Raw genomic sequence first — 17,309 nt, 5'->3', positions numbered from 1 at the left:
CTTTTGGTTTCATTGTCAGGATTATTTTCAGTGGAGGTTATTCAGAGTCTTTGAATGGTTGGCTGTCAGTGAAGAAGACAGAGAAAATGTTATTAGAATAAAATAAACTTTAACATTTGCCTGAGGAAAATTAGAGACAAAATAAGACACAAATTTGTCCTGCTATCTCGGTTATTGTTATTAAGATAAAGGGTTTTGTCTTTGATATGTAGGCGGTTTGTTTCCACTGAATAACACACCACTTGAGGGCAGTGTGGCAACGTTACTTTATGAGCAGTGAAGTCTTAAAAATGAACTATGCTCTGGTAGAAAAATGCACTATGCTCTGGTAGAAAGTATGGGGCCATCACGTTGTGGTTTAGTGCATCAGTATGAAACAATGACTCAGTCAATAGTTATGAGCACTCTCACTTCATACTATTAGAAGAGAACTCTAAGAACTGAACATCAGACACGGTTTAATTTCAAACTCTCTACTGTGTGTAGGTGAGTTTAAATGAGAAAATTAGCTCAAAACCTAGAGCCCCAACATGAGATTCTTTTACTGTAACCTCATTTTGGCTTTCATTAACGTAAATAGTGCAGTTCAATTCAAGCAGCTTTTTTGGCATGGCTTTGCTTGGCTTTGTTGCCATAGAATCAACCAATCAATCAATCGACCAATAAATCAAAAATAGGCAAAACAGTAACAATAACATTTGAACAGTCTGAATAATAAGAAATAGTACTGCCATAAATATTAATGACAATACTAATGTTAAAAGTGCCAGTACCAAATATTTTAAATAAATTGATCAAATCTGCCAACTACTACTACTACTACTACTACTACTACTAATAATAATAATAATAATAATAATAAGAAGAAGAAGAAGAAGAAGAAGAAGAAGAAGAAGAACAAGGATAGTATAAATATCAATAATAACTAAACTAACATTAACAATACCAGTATAAATAACAATAAATAACATTTATTAGTGTTATTGTCATAACAATAATGATAATGCATTTTTATCGGCATATATATTATCATATAATGTAGGTGAAGAATGATGCAGGTAAACAGCCTTACAGCCTTACTCTTTAAGAACAAAAACATATTCTAAGTACTTTAGACCAATATTTTCAACACATCAAGGTAGGGTTCAGGTCAGAAAGTCAATGTAAAGCAAAGAGCAAACAGAATTAGAGCAGGCAGTGGTAAAATCTGTGAGAACCGAAGCAGGTCAAACCTGAAAATCGAACAATATAAAGACAAAACTGAGCATGAACTTTGCGAATATAAGTCTCTTTTAAAGAGTTTTTGTGTTACTGTGACTGTGAGTGTGACAGAGAGTGTGTTTTCTGGGGATTGTCGTTTGGAGCCACCATGTTTATAGGTTGTGGTGTCTGCTGGGACGTGGAGTTCATGGATTGAGTTAACCTGACAAAATTCAACAATAGTCATATTATTATTAATTACCAAAGTAGAAAACTGTACATCTTATAGTAAATAGTAAAAGTATATAAAAGTTTATATATAACTAATGACGTGTCTGTTAGTAATGACAACAATAGTAATAACACTCGACAGCAGAAAATTCAATAATGCTAATGCTATGGTTAATAATAACAATAGTAAATATGTAAAAACTAAATATGCATTATTACTATTATCATTAATGACAAGGCTATTGTTAATGTGATTGAAGAAATATCACTAATGACAATAGTAATACTAATAGCAATAGTAATAAGGAATAATTGTAGAAATATCAATAATGACAAGGATACTGTTATAACAATAGTAATAATGCACCATAATCGAAATATCACTAATGACCAGTTTATTGTTAATGATAATTGTAATAATGTATACTTGAAGCAATATAAATAATGACAAGGCTTGTTAATAATACCAATAGTAAGAATGGATAGTAAACGAAATATCAATAATGACAAGGCATACTTAATGAAAACAATAGTACTGATGCATAATAACAGAAATATCACTAATGACAGGGCTGTTGGTTATGATAACAATAGTAATAATGCATAATAAATGAAATATCACTAATGACCAGTTTATTGTTAATGATAATTGTAATAACGCATACTAGCAGGAATCACAATAATGATGAGGTTATTATTAATAACTATAGTAAGAATGAATAGCAAACGAAATATCAATAATGACAAGGCATGATTAATGATAATAGTTATAATGCATAAGAACAGAAATATCAATAATGACAAGGCTGCTGGTTATGATAACAATAATAATAATTCACAATAAATGAAATATCAATAATGACCAGTTTATTGTTAAGTCTAATTGTAATAATTATTGCATACTGGCTGAAATATCAATAATGACAATTTTTATATTATGAATATTTGATATACTGTATATTAAATATATAATAGAAGCATCAGAAGCATTTTGTCAGGCTTGTTTATGGTATTTATCAGAGTTTTTCCTAACAGTATCAGAAGTAAGATGCTCTTACACAGTGCACTTTTCCTGCATGATTTTTTTTTTTTTTACCGCTTGTTTGCTAATGAAGAGTTTTGAGGACATTTTTACTAAACCACACTTGCAGATATTTGCAGATATTTCTCAAACTGCTTCACATTTTCAAATGGCCACCCTCGCACGTTCAAATGGCATTATATTCTTCATGAAATGACATGTATGTTAGGAAGATGCTGCTGTGATTTTCCCAGAGCACAGTTTGCGGTTTGCTTTGCATTAATGCCCCTACAACACTGTCAGTTTGTGCTGCCCGGTGCTCATTACAATAACAATAGAGGGGAATAGTGTATATATACTATAAATAATAACAGCATAGACAACATGAGTGCCAACCATTATAACGAGTGAATCTAAATTTAATTTTAAACTCTCAAATAGTCAAATAGCGGAGCTCTGTTCACTTTGATTTCATTTCTATCCAGGATGAGATAAGCACCCAGTGTCAGTAATGATTTATTTTCAGTCGCTGGCCTGTGTATGTTATGTGCTCACTGTAGCTGACTCGAGTCCAACTTGGGTCTGATCCTAACATCAAACTGCCTCGGCTTGCCGTTCAGAGACTGTGATGTTTCCGCTGGGTATGATGAAAGAGTTCGTCTGCATTTACGAGCATGTGAGAGAGCGAGAAAGAGAAAGAGAGAGGGAGAGAGAGAGAGAGAGAGAGAGAGAGAGAGAGAGAGAGAGAGAGAGAGAGAGAGAGAGAGACTAATCAAGTAAACTTTTGTTTAAAAACAGTGCTGTTTTTTGGGGGGTTTTTTTTGGACTGGTTGTTCATGTGTTGGAAACATTTCACATGAAATAAGCACACAATATTTATTCATTCATTTCTCATTATGTTTTCAGAAGATTTTGATATTTATTTGGTGAGTCTAGAACTTTAGGTGGATCTTTTCCTCCATCCCTGGTTTGAGGTTTGTTCTGTAGTGTTCATGGTCAGTGCCCTGTAAAAGCCTGCACTTCTGATAAAAAAGAGTGATTGCTGCTTGCATTTGTGTGTATATGTGTGTATGTGTGTGTATGCACACTGACATGACTCCTACACACTTTGCACCTCTGAGCAAAAAACGATGCTGTGCTACACTGTGCTTTAGAGCAGCACAACCCAGTGGTTCAGACTTATTGAATATCTTACCATGATAAACCTAAAGTGCCCCTTATTCTCTTGAAACACTACATTTGCATGCGTCTAATAATGGAACATGACTTTCTCTTGAAATATACAAGCGCAGGAAACACAGGCGCCTCTTCAGTCTCATCCGTTTTAATAGAAAAACGTCCGTGTTGTGGAAAGGTCCGGCTCTGTCTGGCTATATTTAAACACTGCGTTAATATAGGCTGTGTTAAATTGCACCCAAGTTTGTCTTTCTTCTTTTGCCGGCCGTAGGCTTGTTCTTTCTGCATGCAGTGCTTAATCTTGTTACTCAATTAATGTCAAGCATGACACATTACTGCTGGCCATCTTGGCTTTCCGATGCCGGTTCTGTGCCTGTCACGTTTCATTGTGGAAGAAGCAGAGAGAGCGGAGGGTGCAGGATATTCAGGTTACTTTGCTCTGCTTCCGACTCACACAGCTGGTTTGATTGAGTGCTACGCTGAAGCACAAGCAGAGAGCACAAACTCGGGGGCAAAACCATAGTGCAGAATGTTTCTTGGCCTGCGGAGAAAACCTCCCTCTGTGAACAGCAGCTGACTTCATTTACAAACTATTCTGTTCTATTTATTTTCTTATTTAATTATTTTTTTTGTTTAATTAAATCACAGGAAACACATCGAGGGCGGTTTTCATTTACAAATCTGCTGAGTTCAACATACACAGAAATAGCCAAAGGAAAATAAAAAAAAAAATATAGCTGCAAGCAGCGATGACGGGCCTTCGCACATTTGTTCATCGCTATACGGTGCCTTCCAGAAAACAATGCACGGTGGGCAAGTGCATCAAGTGGGTAAATATCAGTGGACTATTTTATGTTGTTACTGACCCATTTGGGGACTGTAGGTAAATGAAACCCCACATTATAGAGAAATGGGGGCGCTAGTGAGCCACTTAAGAGACACACCTTTGTCTGACCTTTTTGTCCACACTTAACAGCCGACAAATGTGATGTATGTGTCAAATTTCAAGTTAATACAAGCACGCCAAAAGCCTTAAATATGCCTGAAATAAAAGTAAACTTTGACACGATGCCATGGCAACAGTGTTTGAGATATCAAAAATCCGTTCGCAATTTCGCATCTGCAATATCTCTGCGTCATGGTGGCCAAGTCTGGTCTCAATTGCATGAATCCCCTAGGAGGAGTATTTAAAAGTTTACCGCATGAAGCTGACAAAAAATCCACCTTTGTGACTGACACACTTCCTGGGGCCTGTTGGTGGCGCTATACCCGGGACTCACAATAAGCACATCGATGCGATCGGAATCCTTGGCCGAACATACACACCGCGTGTCATCACAATAAGACATTTTTTGCTTTAGATATTAGACACTTTCTGTTTCTCTGAATTCGCCATAACTTTGTCGCCTCGCCATGGCAGCACCGTTCGAGATATCAAAAATCCCTTCGCAATTTAGCAAGTGCAATGTCTTGGCATCATGTTCACCACTTTTGGTGTCAATCGCATGAATTCCCTAGGAGGAGTATTTAAAAGTTCACCACATGCAACTGTTGTGACTGACACACTTCCTGGCGCCTGTTGGTGGCGCTATGTCCGAGATTCACAATAGGCACATCGATGCGATCGGAATCCTTGGCCGAACATACACACCGCGTGTCATCCCAATAAGACATTTTTTGCTTTAGATATTAGACACTTTCTGTTTCTCTGAATTCGCCATAATTTTGTCGCCTCGCCATGGCAGCACCGTTCGAGATATCGAAACTCACTTCGCAATTTAGCAAGTGCAATGTCTCGGCATCATGTTCACCACTTTTGGTGTCAATCGCATGAATCCTCTAGGAGGAGTATTTAAAAGTTCATTGCATGCAACTGTGAAAAAATCCACCTTTGTGACTGACACACTTCCTGGGGCCTGTTGGTGGCGCTATACCCGGGACTCACAATAAGCACATCGATGCGATCGGAATCCTTGGCCGAACATACACACCGCGTGTCATCACAATAAGACATTTTTTGCTTTAGATATTAGACACTTTCTGTTTCTCTGAATTCGCCATAACTTTGTCGCCTCGCCATGGCAGCACCGTTCGAGATATCAAAAATCCCTTCGCAATTTAGCAAGTGCAATGTCTTGGCATCATGTTCACCACTTTTGGTGTCAATCGCATGAATTCCCTAGGAGGAGTATTTAAAAGTTCACCACATGCAACTGTTGTGACTGACACACTTCCTGGCGCCTGTTGGTGGCGCTATGTCCGAGATTCACAATAGGCACATCGATGCGATCGGAATCCTTGGCCGAACATACACACCGCGTGTCATCCCAATAAGACATTTTTTGCTTTAGATATTAGACACTTTCTGTTTCTCTGAATTCGCCATAATTTTGTCGCCTCGCCATGGCAGCACCGTTCGAGATATCGAAACTCACTTCGCAATTTAGCAAGTGCAATGTCTCGGCATCATGTTCACCACTTTTGGTGTCAATCGCATGAATCCTCTAGGAGGAGTATTTAAAAGTTCATTGCATGCAACTGTGAAAAAATCCACCTTTGTGACTGACACACTTCCTGGGGCCTGTTGGTGGCGCTATACCCGGGACTCACAATAAGCACATCGATGCGATCGGAATCCTTGGCCGAACATACACACCGCGTGTCATCACAATAAGACATTTTTTGCTTTAGATATTAGACACTTTCTGTTTCTCTGAATTCGCCATAACTTTGTCGCCTCGCCATGGCAGCACCGTTCGAGATATCAAAAATCCCTTCGCAATTTAGCAAGTGCAATGTCTTGGCATCATGTTCACAACGTTTGATGTCAATCGCATGAATTCCCTAGGAGGAGTATTTAAAAGTTCACCGCATGCACTTATAAAACAATCCAAAATGGCCGACTTCCTGTTGGGCGGAGCTCATAGTTTAGAGCGCGAAAGTTGTTCGGGTCGATGAGATCTATATGCGTACCAACTCTCGTACATGTGCGTACATAATTGCCCGATCTGTGCACCAATGTTTGTTTTTGCATTACAGGGGGCGCTACAGAGCCCCCCTGCCACGCCCGTATTCCAACCTTTGTCCAATCCTAGTGTCGCGCGACTCTGACGTGTGTGCCAAATTTCAAGAGTTTTCGAGCATGTTAAGGGACCCCAATTGGCCAATGTGTGGGAAAAAAAAAAAAAAAAAAAAATAATAATAATACTCCCGAGGAAAAACAATAGGGCTTCGCACCATTCGGTGCTCAGGCCCTAAAAATCAAATGATGCAATCACCTTTGCAACTAACACAAATAAACGACATCATTATTAAGACGAGTCAGTGGTGAGCTGCTCTGGGAGGATTTTCCTAGTGTTTGGAGCATCATCTGATGTCCTTGTTGTTTCCCAGGTTCGGAGATTGAAACATGTTTAATTTGTTAGTACATGATACAGGTTGTTGGATTGTAGCTCTTAGGGAAAAAAAATTGACGAGACATGTTAGAAAAGGCATGTCGGACTTATAATATACTGTGCCTGCACTACATCAGCATTTTTGTAAGAGCTTGAAGGACCAAGAACTGGGGCTATTAATCTTTTTATATTTTATTTTTATGTTTTCTGTCAGTGTAGACCCATAACCAAGGCTTATGAAGGTTTCTGAGAATAAGGGTAGCATAAAACACACACACACACACACACACACTCTATCTATCTATCTATCTATCTATCTATCTATCTATCTATCTATCTATCTATCTATCTGTCTATCTATCTATCTACAGTATCTATCTATCTATCTATCTATCTATCTATCTATCTATCTATCTATCTATCTATCTATCTATCTATCTACAGTATCTATCTACTGATTAAACAGTTAAGGCTCTGGGTTGTTGCTTGGAGGATTGGGGATTGGGGTTCAAGCACCAGCACAATCTGCCGCTGTTGGGCCCTTGAGCAAGGCCCTTAACCCCCTCCACAGGCGCTATATATACAGTATATACAGTATGGACAATGACCCAAAGCATACTGCAAAAGCAACCAAAGAGTTTTTTAAGGGAAAAAGTGGAATGTTATGCAATGGCCAAGTCAATCACCTGACCTGAATCCGATTGAGCATGCATTTCACTTGCTGAAGACAAAACTGAAGGGAAAATGCCCTAAGAACAAGCAGGAACTGAAGACAGTTGCAGTAGAGGCCTGGCAGAGCATCACCAGGGATGAAACCCAGCGTCTATGCGTTCCAGACTTCAGGCTGTAATTGACTGTAAAGGATTTGCAACCAAGTATTAAAAAAAGTGAAAGTTTGATTATTATTCTTATTCTGTCCCATTACTTTTGGTCCCTTAACAAGTGGGAGGCACATATGCAAACTGTTGTAATTCCTACACCGTTCACCTGATTTGGATGTAAATGCCCTCAAATTAAAGCTGACAGTCTGCAGTTAAAGCACAACTTGTTCGTTTCATTTCAAATCCATTGTGGTGGTGTATAGAGCCAAACATGTTAGAATTGTGCCGATGTCCCAATATTTATGGACCTGACTGAGTATATATATATATATATACACACACACATCTATCTATCTATCTATCTATCTATCTATCTATCTATCTATCTATCTATCTATCTATCTATCTTCCTTTTTAATTTTACAAGTGGTTGACTCTGCTAAAAACGCTATTCATATATATTAAGGCTATTAAGGCTATTCATATATATTAACATCTATGGAATATACAGTATATAACATCCAAGTGGAAATGCATTGAACAGAAACACATTAAAGAGGAAGTCACATATCTGTCCATACATTCAGCTTTGTGAGATGCATGCCTGTGTGCTCTGTCTGTAACACGAGCGTAACGTGACTACGGCCTGAAATGAATTCTGAAAATTTGTGTCGAGTTAAAAAAAAAGAGAAAATGTTATTTATGTCAATATTATTTTTTGCATGTTGACATGCAGGCTGCATTTGACCTGTGGAACTTAAGTATGATATCCGTACATTATAGGGAATGTTTAGGGCAATGCTAGCTAAGCAGTTAAGATTCTTCCAGAATACTTTTGTTGTATCAGTGAGCAAGTGTGCAAAGCTTCTAAACAGTCTCGCTATGCTGAAACATGCTGTGGTGCATATTAACTGTTTAGCACTAGCACTTTTTAACTGGACCTCTTGCAGTGTGGAAACCACCAAAATCTAGGCTTTTCTGCTTTTTTTCTGCTAAAGCAGCAGTCAGACCAAATGGAATCAAAAAGCCAGTTCACTGAAGGGGAAAATATGCTGGATGAGAAACGTTTTCGTTAGTTTTTATTACTTTTACTTCTTACGAACTTTAACCTGTGATTTTATGTGTCTCTGGGTCAAGAGAGGAAAATAGTGTGACTATTTGGTTGTTTTTTTTTTTTTGTGTGTGTGTGTGTGTCTGTGGTTAAAATCATCTCTTTTTTCCTACTCTCTTGCTCTGCTTGAACAAAGTCTCTTTCTGACACGTTGACACTTTTGCCGGTGGTGTTAATTGCAGAAGTATTTTATTTTAGTTCCAGTAATGCTAGTCGCTAGTCGCGAGAGCTACATTTTCCAGGGATGGACTTAGTAAGAACCTTTTTTTATGCACCCATTTTATAGTTAATTAAGTGGCATTTTATAGTTAATTATAAAACTGTGAACCATTTTGAAACTTTGATCTTGCGATTTTTTTTTTCTTCCTTCACCATTCCTTTCTCACAAATAGATCTTGAATGCGAACTTAATGTTTTACTGTAGAAAATTGTAGCTCTTTCAACAAATATATTGTTTTCAGTTAACGAGACAACTTTTTTTTAATGAAAACTGAAAAGATAAAAGTTGTTTAAGAAAAAAAATGCTATCCTTTGCTTTTGTTTCTGTTTGAACAGAACGATAAGGGACAGTGTCCTGTAGACGTGGTGCCCGAGCCGCTGGACATGCCTCTTGAGATGGCAGATGCTGCAGCTCAGGCTAAAGAGCTAAGGATGTTGTTGAGGGATGTTCTACCCCAACCCGTCACTCCTCGGCATCTCGTACCCGGGCATCCCTTCGACCTTCACTCGGAGAAGGCCCGAGCACATCTCGCTAATATTGGCATTCACCTTGGAGACAAGGTTGTCATCGCTGGCCAGAAGGTACCATTCAGTCTAATAATTCATCTTCATAAACATCAAAATTTGTGTGTAGTTATTTTCAAGTGATCTTACAGTTTACTGTCCATGTGTCACATTCATTTGTAACCTAATACCACAAGCAAAATGTCAAGTACTGTATATATATATACGTTCCCATATATCTGTTTATATCCCTGTAAGTAAGCACACACTTCTTCCCTTTCTTTGTTCCCTTGCTTTTAAAGGAATGGTTTTGGGCTCTGGGATAAAACAGCATTGCTAAAAACCTCCCACTTCTCCTCTTTGCAGATTCACAGACATTTCTCGTACCAGTATCTGTTGGGCTACGCTTGAAAACCCAACGTTGTTTTACATTTGAAATAACTTAGCTTTTGATGCTTAGAAATATCATAGAAATCTTGGAAGAGTGTCTAATATTTGAAAACAAATTAATTCTAAAATGGGGGCATGGTGGCTTAGTGGTTAGCACGTTCGCCTCACGCCGCCAGGGTCGGGGTTCGATTCCCGCCTCCACCTTGTGTGTGCGGAGTTTGCAGGTTCTCCCCGTGCCTCGGGGGTTTCCTCCGGGTACTCCGGTTTCCTCCCACGGTCCAAAGACATACATGGTAGATTGATTGGCATCTCTGGAAAATTGTCTGTAGTGTGTGATTGCGTGAGTGAATGAGAGTCCGTGACCCGAGGTAGTTCGGATAAGCGGTAGAAAATGAGTGAGTGAGTGAGAGTGATTTCTAAAATGTAATTTTTAGAACAAGTTGATGAGCATGTATAGTCCTTCATGCTACTGAAGCTACTGAAGAAAAAAATAAATCAGTTTTAGACATTTGACATCACTGTGATTTTATTTTTATTCGCATCAATTCTGAAATCTAATCATCTTAACTGCAGCATTAAATGATAATCCTATATGAATTCTACAAACATCTAGCAACATATTCTTAAGATATCATACTAACCATGAACATAAGATAGATATATGGATGTATAGGCATACAAATGTGAATCTGAGATGTGAAATGTGACAAAATCTAGTGATCAGTTACAGTATGTGTCTTGTCTACTTATTCACATTAACATTAAAATGTTAATGTGAATTTTTTTTTGGATTATTCTTTTAATTCTTTTGATTATTTGGGTACAGTGGCACTTGTCATGGGGTGGGTTATATTATGCATGAAGTGAACAGAGGTTTCTCAGACTTTCTGTGTTGGAGGCAGGAATAAATGGGCAAGTATAAAGATCTGAGTGACGTTCATATGGGTTCGGTTGTGATGGCTAGATGACTAGTAAGAGCATCTCCAAAACAGCAGGCCTTCTGGGGTGTTCCTGGTATGCAATCATTAGTACCTGCTTGTGAATCTGCGACTGAGTCATGGGTGCCCAAGGCTCACTGATGTTGGCTCACAAGTCCACAGAAGAGCTACTGTAGCACAAGGTGCTGAAAAAGTTAATGCTGGTTCTGATCAGTTCGGTGATGCTGGTTCGGTGTCAGACCACACAGTGCATCTGAGTAGCTGTGGACCGGTGTCCATGCTGACCCCTTTATACCACTACACCACACTGTGCATGTGAGCATCAGAACTGGACCATGGAGTAATGGAAGAAAGTGGCCTGGACTGATGAAAGTATATACAGATACCACATGTATTCCAAACATCTAAATCAATAGCAGTAATGTAAATGATGATATAATGATGATATATATATATATATATATATATATATATATATATATATATATATATATATATATATATATATATATATATATATATATATATATGTTTATGTGACCTCTGGAGCAGTGAGGGGGTTAAGGGCCTTGCTCAAGGGCCCAACAGTGGCAGATTGACAGTGGCAATCCTCCAAGCAACTATAGATAGTTAGATAGTTAGAATAGATAGATACTGTAAATAGATACTGTAGATAGATAGATAGATAGATAGATAGATAGATAGATAGATAGATAGATAGATGGGTGCGTGTGTGTGTGTGTGTGTGGGTGTGGGTGTGGGTGGGTGTGTGTGTGTGTGTGGACTGATGATGGGTCAGAACTGTTTTGGCGGCACAAAGAGGACATGCACATGCACATGTTATGCAGTTGGTTTTAATGTTTTTCTTCATTTTAAGACAGATAGATATAGAATTCAGACACATTTGGCCCCAGAATGAGACACTCTGAGTCCAATTCGGAAACCCTGATTTCTGTGTGACCATCAGTGAAGGTGTACATGTGCATCATTGGTCTGACATGAAGCAATTCTGAAGCATGGTGTAAAAATCTTATGTAGATGGAATAAAAAAAATTATAATAGTAATACATGTTGATGTAGTGTATATGGATGGAAAATAGGATGGCAGTGTCAATAGGATAATTTCTTTTGTTGTTTTTTGTGTTATATCTATAATATGTACAGTAGCTGCAAGTCACATTTGTCTACAGTCCAGCTGTAATCCAAAATATTAGTTAGTTACTATATTGTATATAATTATATATATATATATATATGTATATGTGTGTGTGTGTATATATATATATATATATATATATATATATATATATATATATATATATATATATATATATATTCTATTTTTTTATATTATGAAAGGATTTATTGTAAACTAAGCCACAAGTGTAAAGAAAACAAACAACCCTGTTATGTATGAATCCACAGCTGCTATAAGATGTAAATATAGTAAAGTAAATGTCAGAATCGCTAGCAAGTGCTCATATTTTGTTTGCTTTAAGCCCTAGCTAGAAGCTGCAATAGAATCGATTGAACATCAACACTGTTGCACTGCTTTATAAATGGCAAGCAGGAAATATATTTAGATGTCTTTGGACTTGCGTTTGTTTAGAGCTATACAGGTATGTACTCAGTGACCAGTCACGTCTGCTCATCATTTACATTACTGCTGGTCAGGTTAGATGTTTGGAATACATGTGGTATGTGTATGGCTTTAAAAGTGAAAGTAGCATCCAGTGTTGAGCTAGTTACTAAGAAATAGTAACTAGTTACAGTTACTAGTTACTTCATTCTCAAAGTAACTCAATTACTTTGTTGATTACTTACACCATGAAGTAATGCGTTACTGTTAAAAGTAACTTTTTATTTACTTTTTTTAAAGAACGTTCTTTAATGTTCCCATTAATGCCCTTTTATGCGTTATGGTCTATACAAACACAAAACTGTTTGTTGATCTGTCCCTGGCTAACAGTCCGGTTAAAATCTAGTCGCTGTTGTTTGGCTGGGGGGGCTTGACACACTTCGAGTGTGCCCACCGACATCGGGTTAGATTCTAGATTCGTCAAGGCATGTAGTTTCTGAGCATATTCCCACTTTGAGAAACTCGTCTTGCTCTCGCCTTGACTCCCCATTACTGCCGCACATACTTGAATAAACGGAAACACGCCCACAGTGCGGCGTCTTCGTGTTTACAGTGGTTGGCATCCACCAATCCTACAATGCGTCGCTGCTGTAAACAGGTTAGGCTGTAGGCTACACTTCAGCCAAAATGAATTCATTTAAAAAAGTAACGGACAACCGCACCATATGGTAATTAGTTACATATGGTTACTAGTAACGCATTATTGCCCAACACTGGTCACATCATAGAGAGGAGTCAATACTGAAATTGTGTGTATTTGGGCTTTCAGACTTTCTGGATAGTGGGTTCTGATAATGAGAGACAGAAAATCAGAGCAAAATCAGAGGCATGTTAAAAAAGTCATATTTATTTTGTCATCTACATCACATCACAGTGAAATTCTGAATTTGCATATCCCAACTTTGGAGGTTAGGGTCAGAGTGCAAGGTTAGGCTTTGCTACCGGAGCAGTGAGGGTTAAGGGCCTTGCTCAAGGGCCCAACATTGGCAGCTTGGCGGTGTTCGGGCTTGAATCTTCCAATGAACCTCCACACTGTTTTCCTGTCATCATTAAAATAAATAAAAAACAAGTGCTGTTTTATAAAGCTGAATTGTAATATCATAATTAATATATACCATATTAGCTTTCGTTTAGATCTTGATATTGCAGCTGAAGGCAAAGAAAGAATATATTGTGCATGACATTAAAAGATAAAACTAAACTGAAAAAATCTTGGAATGAGAGTGTGTGTGTGCCCTGCGATGGGTTGGCACTCCGTCCAGGGTGTATCCTGCCTTGATGCCCGATGATGCCTGAGATAGGCACAGGCTCCCCGTGACCCGAGGTAGTTCGGTTAAGCGGTAGAAAATGAGTGAGAGTGAGTGAGTGAAATAATCTGGCAACTTTGGAGGTGTGATTTGAATGTCTTTCTTCAAATCCTTCTTTGAATTTTTATTTCAAACTATTACTGATTGAATTCTGAATTATTCTCTCTATTATATGAAGAAATAACTACTAATTATCCTAATTATCCTCAGTTCCCACCCACTAGCCATCTCTTCTCAGACCTATAATAGTGACAAGAGAGGAGGATGAAGGTTAATATGTGCTTCCTTAAAGACTCATGATCCAACCAAATGCATCTATTTAAACTGCTGCTCCTGCTGCATTACCATGCAGTGTAACATCATTGGGGGTCCATGCTGTATATCCTCCTGTACAAACGTGATGTCACAGATGGCCACAATTAGCTAGTGATGCTGTGATTGAGATGGTAGACAGGGGGTCTCAGCGCTTTCATCCAGAGAGTGGTTGTTTTTGCTCTCTTGGTCTCGTTGTTGTGATTCGAGATCAAGCAGGAGAACGTTTATCACTCGTCTTCTTTTTTTCTGTTTGGAACATTTTTATACAAAACAGTGATATGGTTTCAAAATCTTCTCAATAGCAGTGCAAAGTGTTTTTCACTTTTTTGAATCAACCAGTATCTTGATTGCTCTAGTTCTCAAGTCATCTGACCTAAATGAGAAGAAAGAGGAGACCAGAAGTGTCTGTAGGGACTTAATATCCACCTGATTGGCATTGTCCTTGCTTTTACATCTGGAGCTCCGAATGCATACAGACCCAAAGATGAATAAAGTGCAGCAAGCAGCAAGAATCTGTAGATTGACTAATCAAAACTCCATTATCGCCAGGCCGCCTCTGCGCCGCCCGCTCTCTTTGATCCCTATTTTACCTTTTTGACGTTATTTCTATCGGAGTTCATTTGGCTGTTTACAAATGTAGGCATGCAAAAATTGTCAGTCGCTTTGCACTGGTCTGAAACCCTCTGCTTTGTAAGTGTGTGTGTGTGTGTAGTGGGGTCTCTGTGCAAGAGTAATCACTTTTCATTGCTCTCCGGAGAACAGAGCATGATAAAGCAGGCATGAAACAGGTCTATTGAATGAGCATTATCTTCCCACGACCCCACACGGCTAGAAAACAATTTTGTCTGCTGTTCCCTGCAGGTCTCTCTCTATATTTCTCTCAAGTACATTGCACTTGTGGTTGAAGTAACATTTTTTGGCACGTTGAGAATGTTCCTGAGTTCTTGTCTGAAGGTGCGGGTGTGGTGTTGGTGTGTTTAAGGTGGGGACCCTGCGCTTCTGTGGCAGCACCGAGTTTGCCGGGGGTCTGTGGGCTGGTGTGGAGCTTCAGCAGCCGGAGGGGAAGAATGACGGATCTGTAGCTGGTGTTCACTACTTCACCTGCCGTATGAAACACGGTATAACTGTCATTCCTTTTTATCTTTCTTTACATACTTCTTCATGGGAAGGAGGTCATGGTTACTGTATAACAACTATACTGTATTTCATTTATAAATAGACAACGCATATCATATCAGAAGCGTCACAGAACCCCAGCCCACTTTGCCTAGTGTTTTTTTTAAGCCTGTATGCTTGTCTTTATTTATTAATTTTTTTTAAATCCCAGAAGAACCATCAAGAAATTATACATAATGTGAGAAATAAAGGAGTGAGAAAGCTTTATGTAGCTTTATTGTTCATTTACGTGTGCAAATCTACACGCCTATAAAATTGCCATATTTTTTGTGATGTAGAAAAGGAAAACAAGACAAATCACCCTCAAATAAAATACGTAAAAAGCACTTAAAAATATCTTAGAGATAAATGTTATAAATAAAAATGCCTATAAACTATAAAGCTTTTCAGAAATATTAGAAAAAATGTCTTTATGAAGGCATTATACTATATAAAATATTTTTTATGACTTTATTCATAGAGCGGTATACATATGGCTCCCATAGGGAAAAGAAATATATTTATTTATTTTTGTATTTATTTATTTATTGCTTTCCAAGTACTCTTAGATATGAGCACCATTAATTTTTCATTTCCTCTCCCCTGCCTGCCTTTTATTTATTTTGTACATTAGATTTTATATACCAGCATTTCTGTCTGAAAATAGGTCACTTAAGCTATATATAGCTCAGTAATGATGAAATTTCTTTCAGCCTATATTATGTTAATACAAAACACTACTTAGAAGCACAGAAGGAAGAAGAATCCATTCTGTCTTGTTTTTTTTTTTTTTTAATATCTTTATTTCTTGAATAAAATAAGCTTATACTTTTGAATTGAGATTTATTAGTGTAGTTGGAGTATAAAGCACTATGGTTATAAAATCTCTCTATCGCTCTGGCTTTTTTTTTCCCCCCATTTCTTGCAGGAATCTTTGCTCCGCTTTCTAAAATCAGTAAATTCTCAGAGCGACGCCGACCCGTCCCTCGTCGATCTGCTGCTCCTCTTCGCCCTCCTCGCCACATCGACCTCTCGAGGGTCAAGTCGAAAGTCGACACAGGTACACTGTCCTTCGACTAGCATTGAAAGTGCCCTACTTTTCTTTTTTTTTCCCCCACATCTACTGTATATTTGTACCTTTAGGGCTCGCATGATGCATAACCCGTCCCTAAAGCCTCCCTTAAAGTGATTTGTTGAGATTGCGAAGAAGATTGAATCTGTCTAAGATAAGCAAGGAAAAAAAGAAAGAAATTGCAAGAGGTGAATGAAAGATATACAGAATAATAAAGAACCTGGTAATCAAAACAGTGCATGATTAAAAATGATTTCGTTGCCAGGGGTCAGTGATGTAGATCTATATCTAGGTAAAAATAATTTATTTTTTAGCACTTCATTTTGAAGTTTTAAAACTTTACATTTAAATTAGTTTATTTTTTTTTAAAGGCATTCTTGTGAGTTTCTTGATTATATTCCAAAAAACAGCACATGCTGAGATGTTTTACTCCCATCATTCATCACCCGATTTGTCAACAAGTACAATTATTAATGCATTAATGAACGACTCACCAAACTTTTACTCCATTTATAACAAAGTTAAATTTAATGTTGTGGAACATCCTTAAAAAACTAAATCCCAGGAGCAGCTATAAACATTACTTATTCATCATTCGACATTTTTTTTACTTTTCGTTGCTCTAAAGACGTTTAACATTGCACATCATATAGGACCATATTGGAGGTCAAAATCATATATATACACACACACACACATACAGTATATATATATATATATATATATATATATATATATATATATATATACACACATACATATATATATATATATATATATATATATATATATATATATATATATATATATATATA

General features: G+C 37.6%; 1 protein-coding gene across 7 annotated transcripts in view; it reads left to right on the top strand.

The window, feature by feature from the left end:
• The window catches only part of zgc:103755 (uncharacterized protein LOC449988 homolog), an 80,809-nt gene that overhangs the window by 15,231 nt on the left and 48,269 nt on the right, over positions 1-17,309 (top strand). For all 7 annotated transcript variants that reach the window (XM_060879755.1, XM_060879754.1, XM_060879756.1 and 4 more), the window contains 3 exons: positions 9,511-9,756; positions 15,250-15,385; positions 16,351-16,482. In XM_060879755.1, coding sequence (XP_060735738.1) covers positions 9,511-9,756; positions 15,250-15,385; positions 16,351-16,482 — 514 coding nt within the window. The remainder of the gene's footprint in view (positions 1-9,510; positions 9,757-15,249; positions 15,386-16,350; positions 16,483-17,309) is intronic.

Source organism: Tachysurus vachellii, chromosome 10 (genome assembly GCF_030014155.1).
Source record: "Tachysurus vachellii isolate PV-2020 chromosome 10, HZAU_Pvac_v1, whole genome shotgun sequence".
NCBI classification, from domain to species: Eukaryota; Metazoa; Chordata; class Actinopteri; order Siluriformes; family Bagridae; genus Tachysurus; species Tachysurus vachellii.
Note: the sequence above shows the minus strand (reverse complement) of the source record. Positions and strands in the feature narration are given on the sequence as shown.